Source organism: Neovison vison, chromosome 1, assembly GCF_020171115.1.
Source record: "Neovison vison isolate M4711 chromosome 1, ASM_NN_V1, whole genome shotgun sequence".
Classification (NCBI taxonomy): Eukaryota; Metazoa; Chordata; class Mammalia; order Carnivora; family Mustelidae; genus Neogale; species Neogale vison.
Genome location: NC_058091.1, coordinates 211,550,987 through 211,565,856, shown reverse-complemented (window position 1 = coordinate 211,565,856; position 14,870 = coordinate 211,550,987). Strand labels below are relative to the sequence as shown.

General features: G+C 38.7%; 1 protein-coding gene across 4 annotated transcripts in view; it reads left to right on the top strand.

Annotated features, from left to right (window-relative positions):
* CMYA5 (cardiomyopathy associated 5) overlaps positions 1–14,870 on the top strand; it is a 90,262-nt gene that overhangs the window by 46,481 nt on the left and 28,911 nt on the right. Inside the window, exons 3-6 of one of the 4 annotated variants that reach the window (XM_044266372.1) lie at positions 2,187–2,282; positions 3,638–3,871; positions 5,676–5,689; positions 10,028–10,146. In XM_044266372.1, coding sequence (XP_044122307.1) covers positions 2,187–2,282; positions 3,638–3,871; positions 5,676–5,689; positions 10,028–10,146 — 463 coding nt within the window. Of the gene's footprint in view, positions 1–1,093; positions 1,162–2,186; positions 2,283–3,637; positions 3,872–5,675; positions 5,690–10,027; positions 10,147–14,870 lie in introns of those variants that run through there. The other 3 variants (XR_006386571.1, XM_044266354.1, XM_044266362.1) reach the window with 3 other exon arrangements.

Genomic DNA, 14,870 nt, shown 5'->3' with positions numbered 1-14,870 from the left:
CTAATACATTAGCCAGAATGATCTTCAAATGCAAGTATTCACAAGAATTGAGTACTTATTATGTGCCAGGCACTGTTTTATGTTCTTTATATATAAGATACATTTTACTCCTCATAACAAGCCTGTCATCATCACCAATTTGCAGATAATGAAAGGGGCACAGATAGATTAAGTGATTTGCGCAAAGTCATGGAAGACAGACTAAGATTGGTACCCAGGTCTATCTGATGCCAGAGCTCATGCTCTTTACTGTATATCCATACTGTTTGGCCCAGTGCCTTGTTAATGGTGCAGGTTGCAATATGATTATTCAGTTAGGTCACTGTTAAATAATGGCTAAGCTCATTTTGATTTCAAAAAGATGACAGAATCTTGGCATTTTTTTCCCCAGAAAATTAAATCTTCTCAATCCTGTAACATTTGTTTTGTTTCTCCACGATGAAATTTTTTTGAAACTTTACCTGGTAATGTTTGGGGAAGAGGATGGAGCAATTTTTTTTTTTTTTAAATGAACTCTCAGGCTTTTGGATGCTTTAATACTGGTGAAATGTGCCCTTTTCTGTGATGACAGCTGTTGTGTTAACTGACAAGTACTGGGCGCTGTCAGCAGAAAGAAGACTCGATTTTTTTCAGCTTTCTTAATTATGTTTTATTCATCTCTGCGTTTAAGAAGTTAAAAAAATAATTCTGTCTAAATATTATCAATGTAAAACAAATTTCAAAAGCATGGAGATATGTCTTCTGATTTAAAACTATTTTCAAGTTTTTTCCCCCTGATCTTCTCTAAGCAGTATAACCAAAAGAAGAAAGAAAAAAGTGGAAAACTAAAGCTAAAGAGAGCTGCTTCATTTCGTTAAATCAACTATGAAGATTAAGAGTTGGTTGGCAACTTTTAAAAATTAGAGAACAATTTAAAGAGTTATAACTTGAGAATTCTCTAGCATCTTGTGAGGAGGCCATTTGTGATTATTCAGGAATTGGTGGCTGCATTCAGGATCATCCAGGTCCTTACTTCTCCTCCTCTGCCATTCCTACTGTGGTGGCTTATTTTTTGTCACTGATTTTCTTCCTTCACCCTCTCCTTCTTTCTCAGCATTTATTGACCTCCCATTCCATGCGCTAATCATTGGGAATGAAAACAAAAAGAAAGGAAGATGAACTTGCGGCTCCCCCCAAATCAATACAGCATTGTGGGAGCACAGTGTTCTGCAAAAGGAACCTTTTGGGAGTGTGCAAAATGGTGAAGTAGGATCGAGAGGGATAACCATCAGTAAGAGAGAGTTTTTTCATCAATCAAGGGCATGGAGGACATTCTAGAGATAGGGAATGCCACATGAAAAAGCACATAGATGAGAAAGAGTTCAAGGAAAGATGGGGCTTGGGGAGAACAGGCAAGGACTATAGAGCAGACCCCAGATCCTGAAGAGGCTTCCCTCATTCTGTGGATAGTGAAGATCCTGAAGGGGCTTCCCTCATTCTGTGGATGGTGGACGAGGCAGCTGAAGCTCTGTTATTTTTGTTGTTTCTTGTTATGTTTAGTGGGATGGATTACAGCTGGGTTTATAACTATGGCTAAGATAGCTACCATCTTCCCCCACCCTCCATACATTTTCTAGTTGGCTGTCACTCTTGAGTGTTTTTAACCCTTTGAGGGTTACTAGAACCTTTAGGTCTCTTTGTAGACAGTTTTTATCATTTAATATGCTAAACTTCTGGCCTGGTGACATTCTGATCCCCTTCTTGGGGTTGGGGATCCAGACATATCTGAAGCCATTGGTACAACTGTGAGGAGAATATTTGGATATGCTGGACCAGCAAAAAGTCTGCAGTCTTAGATGACAATACATAAAAATCAAGGCTTACTAAAGAGAAAGAATTCAAATCCATAGTTTACTAAAATAGGTATGCTTTGAACTTACCCACTCAACACGAAGTCCTTCCTCTTGCATAAGAAAATAAACTTTGTCTTGATCTCACTCTCAAACCTCCTAATTGTTTATCAGATAGAATTATCTACAGTCTGTTTAGATGAAGCAGCAAAGAAAATTTAAAGACTGATTTGTTAGTAGACATGATACAGTAAATCTCTACTAAGTATACTAAATTTATAAAGAAATTAGAGCTCCCTGCTTGAAATTCTTTTCCCAAATGTCATATACTAAGCATATCTTAATTTTTTTCTTCAGGTCCAATTAGCAGAATTTCTTGACAATTTACAAGAAAAGTCCTTGAGGATTGAAGCCTTTGTTAGTGAGATAGAATCTTTTTTTAATACCATCGAGGTAAGTTACCATATCCATTTTACTTCGACCTGGTTTGTTCATGTCATTACAAGGAAATGATTCTGAGATGGAAGAATCTGAATTAGGGATTGTGTGTGCATATGTGGTTTGCTGCTGTTGGTTTTGTTCCATTAAAAATGAAGGTCTTTAAAATCTTCCATCTGTGTGTAATCAGTGAAACTACTTCCTTTCTAAAGATAAACGATTTGCCCTTGAAAAGATATATCCATCTATTGGGTGTTAACTATGATAGGGCAAATGCTTGGCATTCTTTATCCAATTTAATCCTTATAATAACCATACAAGACAGGTGTCATTAATATTCTTCCTATTTTATAGATAAGACACTAAGAGTTAGGTGTATTACCCAAGGTCATAATAAGTTGACAGTAAGTTGAGAGCCAAAATCTGAATCGATCTGAGTTCTTATTTGCTTCTGTCCTTTACCAACTTGCTCGGCAGAAACGCTCAAAGCCACTGCCCAGTGTCCCATGCCCAGGACAAATGGGTGTCTCTTGTAGTACCATTGCCTATGATGAGTTCATGCCCTCCTAGCTGCCGGCCCTTGCTCCCTCTGCAGTGAAGGGATGTGGGACGCCATGCTCCATCCATATGTAGAGATGGCCCAGGCATCCTCACTTGTCACCCAGGAGTGGCGGACGGGTCCCCTGCAGAAGGCTGCTGCACAGTTTCCCTATCACTAGGGCAACTCCTCGTCCTAGTTTGCTTGAGGGGGAGTCTGCTCAACTCCCGTTGTAGATCAGCTAATACCTGCTAATTATTTCTAGTATCCTCCAACAAATATCTGTGTGAGTGAGAATGACTAGGCATCTGGATTTGTCCAGGTGGGCAATAAAGTTTCTCTTAACTGTGGTGGAAATCACCCCCTTGCTGGAGAGCCCTTGTGGATGCACCTCGCTGTCCAGTATCCAGCTGCTACCTCCCTCATTCTAGGATTTTCATGGAGTGGCGAAAATGGCAGTAATGAATGGGGACCTTCATTCACTGTGATGCCCATTTTCAGTTTAAGCCTGCACAAGTGCAAGGGAGCGAGTCTTCCACATAAATCTCTCTCTCTCTCTCTCTTTTTTTTTTGGTGTTTTGTCAACTAAATCCTTCCTGATGATACTCTTAGATGGTGAAGTTTACTGCAAAGTGAACTATGGCAAAAAGGGTTGGTAGATTGGAAACTTAGACTGTGCCCAAAAGAATCTGTGATTCTTTTATCAGGACACCAGAGGTCAATTATTTGAAAGGCTGATATTTCATTTAAGAGAAAAGAAAAGAAAAAAGACATGAAAACAAGACTTCTTGTTTCATTCAGAAATTTTTTTTTCCTTTTATTTATATTTTAGGAAAACTGTAGTAAAAACGAGAAAAAGCTAGAGGAACAGAATGAAGAGATGATGAAGAAGGTTTTAGCACAGTATGATGAGAAGGCCCAGAGCTTTGAGGAAGTGAAGAAAAGGAAGATGGAGTTCCTACATGACCAGATGGTCCGCTTTCTGCAGAGCATGGACACGGCCAAGGACACCTTGGAGAGCATTGTGAGAGAAGCAGAGGAGCTTGATGAGACCGTTTTCCTGACTGTAAGCACCAGTTAAAACAGGACCAGACACCCTGCATCTGTTTTCCTCACCTAAGTCTATACTTTGGAATTCACCTTTCAATATTTCCCAAGATCATTTATATTTCTCCATAGGGTTTATATAATTCTGATACTTAAAAATGATTAAAATGATTAGGGCATGCCTGATGCCTATGGAAAAGGCCCAGAAAATCCTTAAAGTCTTTTTTTTTTTTTATTTTTTTAGAAGATTTTATTTATTTGTCAGAGATGGAGAGAACACAAGCTGGGGGAGCAGGTAGGGGGAGAAGCCGACTCCCTGCTGAGCAGGGAGCCTGATGCGGGGACTTGATCCCAGGACCCCGGGATCATGACCTGAGACGAAGGCAGCTACTTAACCGACTGAGCCATCCAGGCATCCCAAATCCTTAAAGTCTTGCCACCCAGCTAAGGGACACATGGGAGTTAGGTGAGGTATGATCCATTCACTGTCACGTGGATTGGTCACCTTCTCAGGGGAAGGAAAGCAGCCTGAAAACCTTACTTGGACTTTGCTTTCCTTCTGGGTACCAGCCTAATCTCCAGTGTCTGGCGTCCTCATGCTGGCCTCTGGGTTCATCCTTTCCACCCCTACTCCCTAATCTGAAGTGCCATCTCAGATGGACCATTCCCTCCAGGCTTCATCAGGTGGCTGTGGGTAACATTCCAGTACACTTGCAGCATGCCAAAGGATGACATAATGTGATGCCTCTCTCAGGTAACACATCGATGTTTTTACAAGGATCTTCCTAGGGACCAGATTCCCTAATTCAAACATATCTTATGGACCAAGAGTCCCTTGGGTGATCCTCAAATGTTACCAACAGAGGCAGCTCTTTGCTCTCTTTGTTCTCTAGAACATTCAAGAAGATACTGGTTCTGCATGGAACCTGATTTAAACAGGGGTAGTGTAGGCCAGTCCCGCACCTAATTGTCCCACTGGCGGAAAGCACCATCTTATGATGAGCGGGGACCTACCTCCCTTTCAAAGCTCCCCAGTCCTCCCAACTCTCTAATAAAGTCTGGAGATAGAACAAGGTGAAATGGAATAATGTTAGGCTTCTGATTTGGGGATCCTTCCAGCCAGGACAAATCTGAGTGAGGTGGACATGGCAACCTCAAGAGAGAATGAAAATCATTCAGTCGCTTTATACTTAAGGCAAAGGTTGGTCTTTGAAAATTGGGCTGCTCTTGTGAAGTCTAACATTAATGAGGTTCTTTGCGTTCCCTAAGAAACTTGCTTTTGTTTAATAAGAATATTTTCTTCCTAGGACAAATTGTAAAAAAGAAAGCATTTTTTTTTTCTGCTTAGAAAAGTAATATGTATCCATTTTAGAAAATTTAGAAAATACAGAAAAGCACAGAGAAGGTGTCACCCGGAGATAATTACTGATTACATTTTAGGTATATACCTCACAATGAACAAATGTAAGTCCTTTTTCTTGCTTCGGAGAATTATATTCTGGAAACCAAGCCACTTGCTAATGAGTAGAGAAGAGCAGCATAAGAATTCATTGCTGGCTTTGCTTATCATAGAGAGCAGAGCAGAACTGGAAGCTAAAGCCCCCTCCATTCCTGCCCAATCCCCGTACCCCTTCTGAGCATTGATTTCCTTGCTGCTGGGGCTGTAGCCATCCAGAAAGAAACAGCCTCCAGGAAGCTAAAAAGTTATGCGTTTAGAACATGCATAATCTTAACGCTCTTGGTTGGTTTTTCTTTTTGTTGTTAATTAGTCTCTCTCTCTCTCCCTCTCTCTCCTCTTCTCATTCCCTCATAAGTCGTTTGAGGAAATCAATGAAAGGTATATAAAACATGGCACAATGTGGTGGTGACTGAGAATAGCATGGTTGTATGCTTTATTTTTAATATTTTGATGCTTTCTAGAAAATGACCTGCCAATTAAAAAATACATAATTTTACTGAGCTACTGAATTTTCACTTTTAGACACTGTGCTTTTAAAAGCTAAACGACAGCTTTGAAAGAAAATTGCATGTGCTTTAGTTAAATAACAATTATCATAATGTAGATTTTTAACTGCTTCCTTTAGATGTGTTCTGTATTTTCAGCCTAATCTGGACCATCTCCCCTGTCATTGCATACAGAACATTGTGTAGATGCTTAGACTTATTGGCTAAATATGAGCATTTGAAAGAATCATTCATTTTTGCTTTGAGTAATTTTATGACTTATGTAATCTTAATGGAATGTTCTCTCATTTTCTCTTCAAAAGATAGGCATGCATTTATCTTTTTGCTCAGCTAATCTAAGTGAATCTTCCTCTTTTGATTATGTTTTGTCTTTGTTGATGTTGTTAACACTCAATCCTAGGGAAATTTGTCATTATCTTAAAAGGCAAAACACTCAACAAGAAACTAGGAAATATTGTCTATAAAAACACATACCATAAGATCTATATTTATCTTCTGGAGCATCTGATTTTGAACTACTCATACTGATCTGACACGTTTTCCGTTTTGCCTCAGTGCAAGACTTGAGGTCCTTCTTACTAGTTGAGCTTAATGTTCTTATCATTTTTACCCCTTTCATGTAAAATTTTTTAACTGTAAATGGCAAAGTTATAAAATTGTGAGCTTACTTCACAATGCCACATTGCGAGAGTGCATAAAGCAAAATAAAAAATTTATATTTGTGATACACTAAAATACAGAAACCTGACTTTTTTAGGTATTGAAAACTGCACAGATAAATCCTGTTTACCTTTAAAAACAATCTGTTAAACAGAATATTGTTGATAAGTCTTAAGAAAATAACTTGTATATTAATATTGGCATTAATCAATAAAGGTTTTATTACAGCAGCTCTCTCATAAATCAGATTACCCAGGGAACTTTAAAAAGTGCTGACACCTGAGTCTTACCTCTTGAGATTCTGGTTTAATTGGTCTGGGAGATGGCCTGGGCATTCTTTAAGCTTCCGAGGTGATTTTAATGGGCACACAGAGTTGAGAACCTTTGGTTTCTAAGGGTCTGTCCTCTGGCCCAGTGGTTCCTCAGACTGGCTATCTCTGAAATACTGGGGCAGTTTTTTAAGCCCAAGTCCCTGGAGCCTCACCTCAAATCCCAGGTAGGACTCCAAGGTAGGATGAGGACTCTCCCTGTTTGCCAGTTCTCACACAGGAGACCAAGGCTCTTGAGGCAGACCCGGAAGCTCAGACCCAGGCTTTGCCCCCAGTTTTTTTAATTTATTTTTTTATTTTTTAAAAATTATATATTTCTCTAAGTATTAATGATTTGTATTTTCATTTAAAAAATATATGGATTCATAGTGCCATTTCAAATATACTGGACAGTGTAGATAGATGCATTATTTGCTTATTTGTACTTCGTCTACTCATGGAACGTACTGATTGACTGGCAGGAAAATTTGGTGAACAAAAAAATTGCACATGCTTGTCCCTTAAGAAATGCTGCAGTACATTTTTTTCCTCCACCTTAGAGTATTAACTTGCTAATATGAATTGGCATCCGTTTAATTCTAAATACCATTTCTTTGGTTTCATGCTTGAACTTGTTCATCTGTGTGTCATTTTACTTCATTATTATTTCATTGTCCATTTGACAATGAATTAATCTCTGCTAAAGCTGCATGAGACCTCAAGGAGAGTACCCTTGGGATAACCATTATTTTCTGTGAAGAAAAAAGACAACAAAATTTGGGATTTGGGATTTAATGAAAGCCCTGTTAGACAAGGGCACATACATGCACACACACACACACGTGGTGAAGCTTGATTGTTTCAACAAAAAGAAGGCTTTTGTGTCCTTTTAGAAGACAACTTCTACCACACAGTCTCAATGTTATTGGTGTTCCTTTCCGTGAGAAGTGCTTATTATCTAGTTGTTGTTGTTTTTTTAAACCTTGTTTCTTTTTTTCCCCCCTTCATATGATATCTCTAAAGGCAGTGCTTGTCTATTTAATGATTTTTTTCAACACTGAAAATGCTTAAATTAAGGAATGCTGTCAAGCATATTTAGACTCAATATTTGCATATTTTGAAAAACACATTTGCTTAGAAAATGCTGGTCTGTTAAGAAGGTCCATTTTTTTTCTCTCTCCAGTTTGCTTTTTTGTGTTATAATAATGAAAAAGGAGAATACCAATCATTATAGGACCTGCTTTTAAAAAGATGTTCACTTGCCCTTTCATATACTGATGTTGAAATTGAACAGGTCAATGTGTACAGGAAAACTCAAACATTTTATTGGTGGTATCTACAACCAGAACTTTTGTGTTTCAGAAAGTCTCCCATCTAGTCAGTGATATGTGTTGACTGGGCTTAGTATATGTACTAGTCAGCATTTTTCATTAATTTGGAATCTGTCATCTCCAGCCTATGAGCCCCCAAAGCCTTCATTTAAGCCCTTGGTGTTTTCCTTCAACCAGAGCTCCCAACCCACCTCATTATGCCTCTGATCTGCATATTTGCTTTGATCCTTTCTCACACTCCTGCCTGCATATTCTTACTTCTGTGGCTCTCTTTGCCTTACAAGATAAAATGGAAGCTCTTGGTGAATATGAAAGAAAGCTCTTCACAAAACTCCTTTCCATTTGTTCTCTGTCTCTATTACCCGGTTCTCAAGGCACTGGTGGGCCCTTGGGCCCTCAGCTGGGCCACACCCTCTCACAGCTCTGTGCCTTTATTCAAACCATTCTTCAGTTTGCAACACCCTTCCTTCCTTTCCTGCCTCAGGAACTCCTACTCATTCTTTAAGACAAAGCCCCAATGCCACCTCTCTTGGAAGCCACTAAGGGACCCATCTCTCCCAAATCAGATGATAGTAAATTTTATTATTCCTAATATTAGTTAGTATAGTGGACACTCCTTAAATATTTCAGTTACATTTTATAATCTCTCCTCGCACTGATGAAGACATTTTACCACACCTGAGATCCCGATATTCTCACCCAAGTGAAATCATCCGCTCTTCATTAAATATTCATTAAATGCCTGCTGTGTGCCAAGTAACACAGTATGATACAGTGGTGAACAAAACAAAGTCCTCTCCTGCCCGAGACTATATTCTGGTGAAGTAGAAAGACAAAAACAAATAGGTTGTGATAAGTTTGAGGAAGTAAAATTTAACAGAAGTAAGGGTATTAGGGACACATAGTGTTGTGAGTAGTATACTCAGGGCTGGCCTCTCTGAGGAGCTGATATTTGGACAGAGATCTAGGTTAAGTGAGGAAGGAACCATACAATATTTAGGAGAAGAAAGTTCCAACAGACAGTGCAAAGGCTTGGAGGTGGATCTGTGCCACCCAAACCAAAAAGTCGAGGCTAATGAAGCTGATGGAGTTCCTCAAAGCTTCCTTAATTGCTGGAATAATTCTTGTCCTCTGTGAGCCAGGTGCCCAGAGGAGAGCTCCTAACAAAATTTTAGGCCCCTCGTGCTAAAGTGAAATGCTTCTGCAATCTCTCCTTCCCTTTTTCTTCTTCGAAGTCAACCTGTTTGTTTTGTTTTGTTTTGTTTTAAAATCCAGTTTGCACCTGGATACAAATGCTAAGAGTTAGCAACCCTCCTAAAAGGGTCATGAGTATATAAAAGCTGTTGATTTATAAACTGTGGTTTGTTTAGTCTTTCAAGAATGTGCAGACTTCATCCTCCTTCACTGCTGTATCCCCAGTACCCAGAGCAGTGCCTTGCACATAGTAGGTGAACATAGTTTTTGAAAGATTAAGTAACGAGGAGTGTAGTTGGGAGGGTTGAGAAAAGCAAGGACATCAAAGAGTGTGTGAATTTCCAGACAGGCTCACAACCTTTATATCCTTCAGGAAATAAAGAAAAAAAAAAGTCATTAAAATATAGTAAATTTCAGGACTAACTTTACAGATGCAAAATTGAGACTGTGTAGTTTGATGATGTCTATTCATATCTCAGAGTAGAGACATGGAATTTCTAATATTAACCCATTACATGAAAGAATCCTAAGAATAAATAGATTTTAGACCTATCTTTCTAGACTTCAAAACACTTTCACTCCTGTTTGGCTACAGTGCCTCACAAAACCCACCACCACCACCACTAACGAGAACCACCTCATTTTAAGCAAATATTTCTAGCTTTCCTTCTGTACGTTAATTTCTTGACTTACATAAAAATGTCCCCCCCCCCATAGGTTGCTTTCTGCAATGGAGAGCACTGCTTCTTTAGAGAAAATGCCTGCTGCGTTTTCACTTTTTGAACATTATGATGACAGCTCAGCAAGAAGTGACCAGATGTTAAAACAAGTGGCTGGTAGGAATTTTAATATATTAATTACCTCGATGAAATTTGGCAGTGTTTTCTTGTTCATTTTGTATACGTTTTTAAATTAAGGTATAGTTGACAATGTTATATTAGTTTCAGACATACAACATAATAATTAAAAAATTCTGTACAGTAAAGGTACTGTACCCTGCTCACCAGGGTAAGTGTAGTTACCATCGTCCCATACAACGTTATTACAGTGTTAATGGCTCTATTCCCTATGCTGTACTTCTCATTTGGGTGACTTACTGATTTTATAACTGGAAGTCTGTACCTCTTAATCCCCTTCACCTATTTCACCCATTCTGCAAGTCCCCTCCCCTCTGGCAACCACCAATTTGTTCTCTGTATTTATGATTCTGTTTGTTTTTCTTTGCTTGTTCGTCTGTTCTGTTTCTTAGATTCCACACATAAGTGAAATTGTATGGTATTTATCTTTTTCTAACTTATTTCACTTAGCATATTACCTCCCAATTCCATCCATGTCCTTGCAGATGGAAAGATTTTGTTCTTTTTTATGGCTGGGTACCCAGTGGTGGAATTCCTGGATTGTATGGTATTTCCGGTTTTCATTTTTTGAGGAAACTCCATGCTGTTTTCCACAGTGGCTGCACCGGCTTACATTTCCACCAACAGTGTCCACCAATATCCAAAATCTCTACATTCTTACCAATATACTTTTTGTTTTGTTTTGTTTTTTCCCTTTTTCATACTAGCCATCCTGACAGGTGTAAGGTGATATCTCGTTCTGGTTTTGATTTGCATCAGTGATGCTGAGCATCTTTTCATATGTCTGTTGGCCATCTGGATGTCTTCTTTGGAAAAACTATTCATGTCCTCTGCTCATTTTTCAGCTGAATGATTTGGGGGTTTTGATGTTGATTTGTGTAAGTTCTTTATAAGTTTTGGATATTAACCCCTTAGATACATTATTTGCAAATTTCTTCTCCCATTCTGTAGATTGCCTTTCTATTCAGATCTCAGAGTAGAGACATTTGGTTGCTTGTTTCCTTCATGAGACAAAGTCTTTTTATTTGGGTATAATCCCAATAGTTTATTTTTGCTTTTATTTCCCTTGTAAAGTTTTTATATGTAAGGAGATATAACTGGAAAAAAAAAAAAACCCTTCTTAGTTGTAAAAATTAAAAGCCAGATTCCAAATCAAAGCACAAGACCAGCATACCATTTCATTTATAATCTGCATTTCCATCTGAAGCTCTGCAACTGTCCTGGGATACTGAGGAGTTAGGAGGAAGCAGCAATGGAACCAAAGGTTCTCTTCTTTTTTTGTTTTCTCCTTGTAAAATAACATTTCCCTCTCTGTCTTCTAGAGATTATTTGCTTCACACCAGCAGTCAGTTATAGAAGGAAAAATAAATCAAATATTTTCATATGTCTTGAACAGATTTTTCCTTATGAGTGGTTTTTCCTTCTCCAGCTGAGCGCCACCTCCCCCCCCCTCCCCCCCCCCCCCGCCTTTTTCTCATACTAAACAGATTAGCTTAGAGAACTAACAGCTCAGCATCACACTCTGTGGCCAGGAGCCTCCTACTCAGCTGTCAGAAGCATCCTGCCGACTCTTCAAAATATTTTTTAATGTGCTATTTTAACAAACAAGACAATGAAGCTTATTTAGATTTCTCAAAGCTGCTATGTTTCAGTGAAGTTATCAAGTTTCACTTACTGTAAAATGTACTCTGCTATCTTCCTTTGAAAATGCTATTTCCAAACCACCTGAGAGACAACTGCTATTTTTACATTGACAATTAATTTTCACTCCTGTAAGAAGAATTCTAGTTTGGTGAAAGGCTTTTCAGGGGTCACCCACAACCTTAGAGAAAGTGAGAAATTCAGTCATTTATCCTAAGAGATTTTTCTCTATAAAAGTGTCAAAACCAAAAGGTGTCTTTTATAACATCTTTAAGAGGCATTTAAATTGAGAGGTGATTGGAGACTAAGAAATTCTGATGAACAGAGTAGGTTGTTTGCTTTTAAGGGATTCGTTATATGCTGTTGTTCATTTAGAAGGATATGCTTTTGAATATCTGACAGGCAAAATGAGAGGACATTCCATATATTTGAGAGACCACAGGGTTAAATTGTCACCAAGTGTTAATGATTCATTCAGAAATAGGGCGCCTGGGACTCCTGGGAGTTCTGAGCTGTTTATAGAGAGACTGATTTCTGTGAGGCAAATGCCACACATGGTATGGCTGCTTCATGGAATTGGAGCCCAGGGCTCTGACTTGCTGTTAAATAGTTTTTGTTCATTTTTGACCAGTAAACCCTTTCAGATATAAAATCCTCCCCAGGTACATGAAAAGTTAATCTGACCACTGCCAAGACTAATCAGAAATTCTAAGGAAAGGCTGTGACTTTTCTACTGAGGCATGGAACAGCCCCTAGCAACTATTCCACACTCGCGTAATTATTATTACTCATTTATTTTTACTCATTTACTATTATTATTACTCATGTTATTATTCCCATTTGATAGGTGAGGAAACAGAGGGAACAGAAAATTGTCTCATATATTGCCCTAGATACACAGCTACTTGAGGGTGCGGGGTCAGGGGATAGGGAGCAGTTCGACTTCAGGGTCTCTGCACTTAAACCCCTGCCCCACCACAGATGGGCAGAGTGCATTGCTGCGAAAGGATGGATAACCAGAGATTAGTAACATCCAGGGCTTCCTTGGCTTTGGCTCCTATGGACTTGGTTTTGATTTTTTTTTTTTTGAAATTGTGGTAAAATACACGTTAACATAAAACTTACATCTTAACTACTTTGAGGTGTACAATTCAGTGGTATTAAGTGCATTCACATTCTCAGATAACCGTCACCAGTATCTGTCTCCCAAATTCTTTTCATCCTGCGAAACTGAAACTCTGTACCTGTTGAACAATGTCCCCCAAAGCCCTGGCTCCCCAGCCTTTAGTGACCACCATTCTACTTCCTGTCTCTCTGAATTTAACTACTCTCAGTCCCTCCTGAGTGGAGCCATATGGTATTTGTTTTTGTGTCATGTCCTCAAGGTTCATCCATGTTGTGGCACATGTCACGACTGCCTTCCTTTTCTCCCCCCCGCCCCCTTCAAGACTGAATAATGTCTTATTGTATGTCTATACTGCATTTTGCTGATCTGTTCACCCATTGATGTTTTTTGCTTCTATGTTTTGGCTATTGTGAATCATGCTGCTCTTCTGGGAACACAGCTAGATGGAGTGGGGATCTATCTGGCCACACAAGTCCTGAAGTCCAAGTTGATCTGATGCTTAACTGAGTGTGACAGCTCTTTATGGGCGCACTCCTTCAGGTAGAGGGAATCCGTGGTATGATTTCTCTGCCCAATTTCTTAGCCTCCCAGAGAGAAGCCTTAAAATCCCATTTTGTATTTTTTTTTTTTTTGGCATTACTCCTTTGCAAGTTTATTCATATAGAACTGTAAACAGAGTTGCTAACATATGAAATCTGACTCCCTGATATTCTGCCACACAGGAACTGCAAATCTAACTATTATCGTTGGATTGCATCTATGGAATATTCTTAATCTCTTTTTAATTTTAGAATGCTTTGTAAAGTGAAAGTGTTTCCTGTTTTTGAAAAGATGTTTTAACTGTAATAATTTTGGGGGAAGGAGCACATGAGGTACAAAATCACTCCTAGCCCACATGTTTTGCTTAATTCCCGACAACCACTTCCTTCTTAAAATTTGGTGATTGCGGGGGGGCGGGGGAGTCCATATCACTTTTTAAGTTTGTTGAGTTACCTGAGAGAGAGAGAGAGAGATTTGGAAACTTGTTGCTGTTTTTAAAAGCAAATATAGCTCAATATAAAATTCACAGGAAAAAAGAAAGGGAGAGTTTCATCATTCATGCCTCAGGGAGTTCGGCACTGTTTCAAAGAAGATTGACAATAGTTGAAGTATTCTGCCTGGCTCTTCAGTAAATCTGGGCAGCATGAAAATTCACTGAACTGCATTTATCTGGATGGAATCCTTTAGAATGTGACACTGATTTCCTGCAGGGAAGACACAGGAAAGTCAAAGACAGTGTGAGGGTCTCTGAACCATTATCATTCCTTGGAGAGGTGCTCTGATAGGCAGGCTTCTGAGGTTATCAAGCAGCTGCTCAGCATGTCTTACCTTGGTAGTTTCTCTGTGATTTACCAGATGATAGATCCACAGTTCATCTCCCATCTTCATAGACGTCCCTCCCCTTTTTTGTGTTCTTGCCAAGGCCAATTCGCCTTTTGAAACTTTAGCACTGGTTATGTGTTAGACAATCTGCTAAGCACTAAATGTACATATGCTACTTACAACAAATGTGTTAGGAAATGGTATTATTATTATTGTTGTATTCCCATTTCAAAGATGGGGAAACCAAGGCTAAGCTAACACAGCTATTAAGTGGGGGACCTGGCTTTTTTTTTTTTTTTTTAGTATTAGAAATGATTTATTATATTTCCATATACTAACAGAAAAACTAGAAAATAATTAAAAACAATACCATTGAAATAGCATCAAAAAACATAAAATATTTAGGAATACGTTTAATAAAAAGAAGTGGAGGATCTCTACACTGAAATCTATAATACATTACTGAGAAAAATTATAGACATAAGTAAATGGATAGGTAATACTATGGGATAGGGCCCAGGAATTATCAAAATATCCCCAGGTTTGAAACTGGGTCCTGGTTAAAGAACAGGAT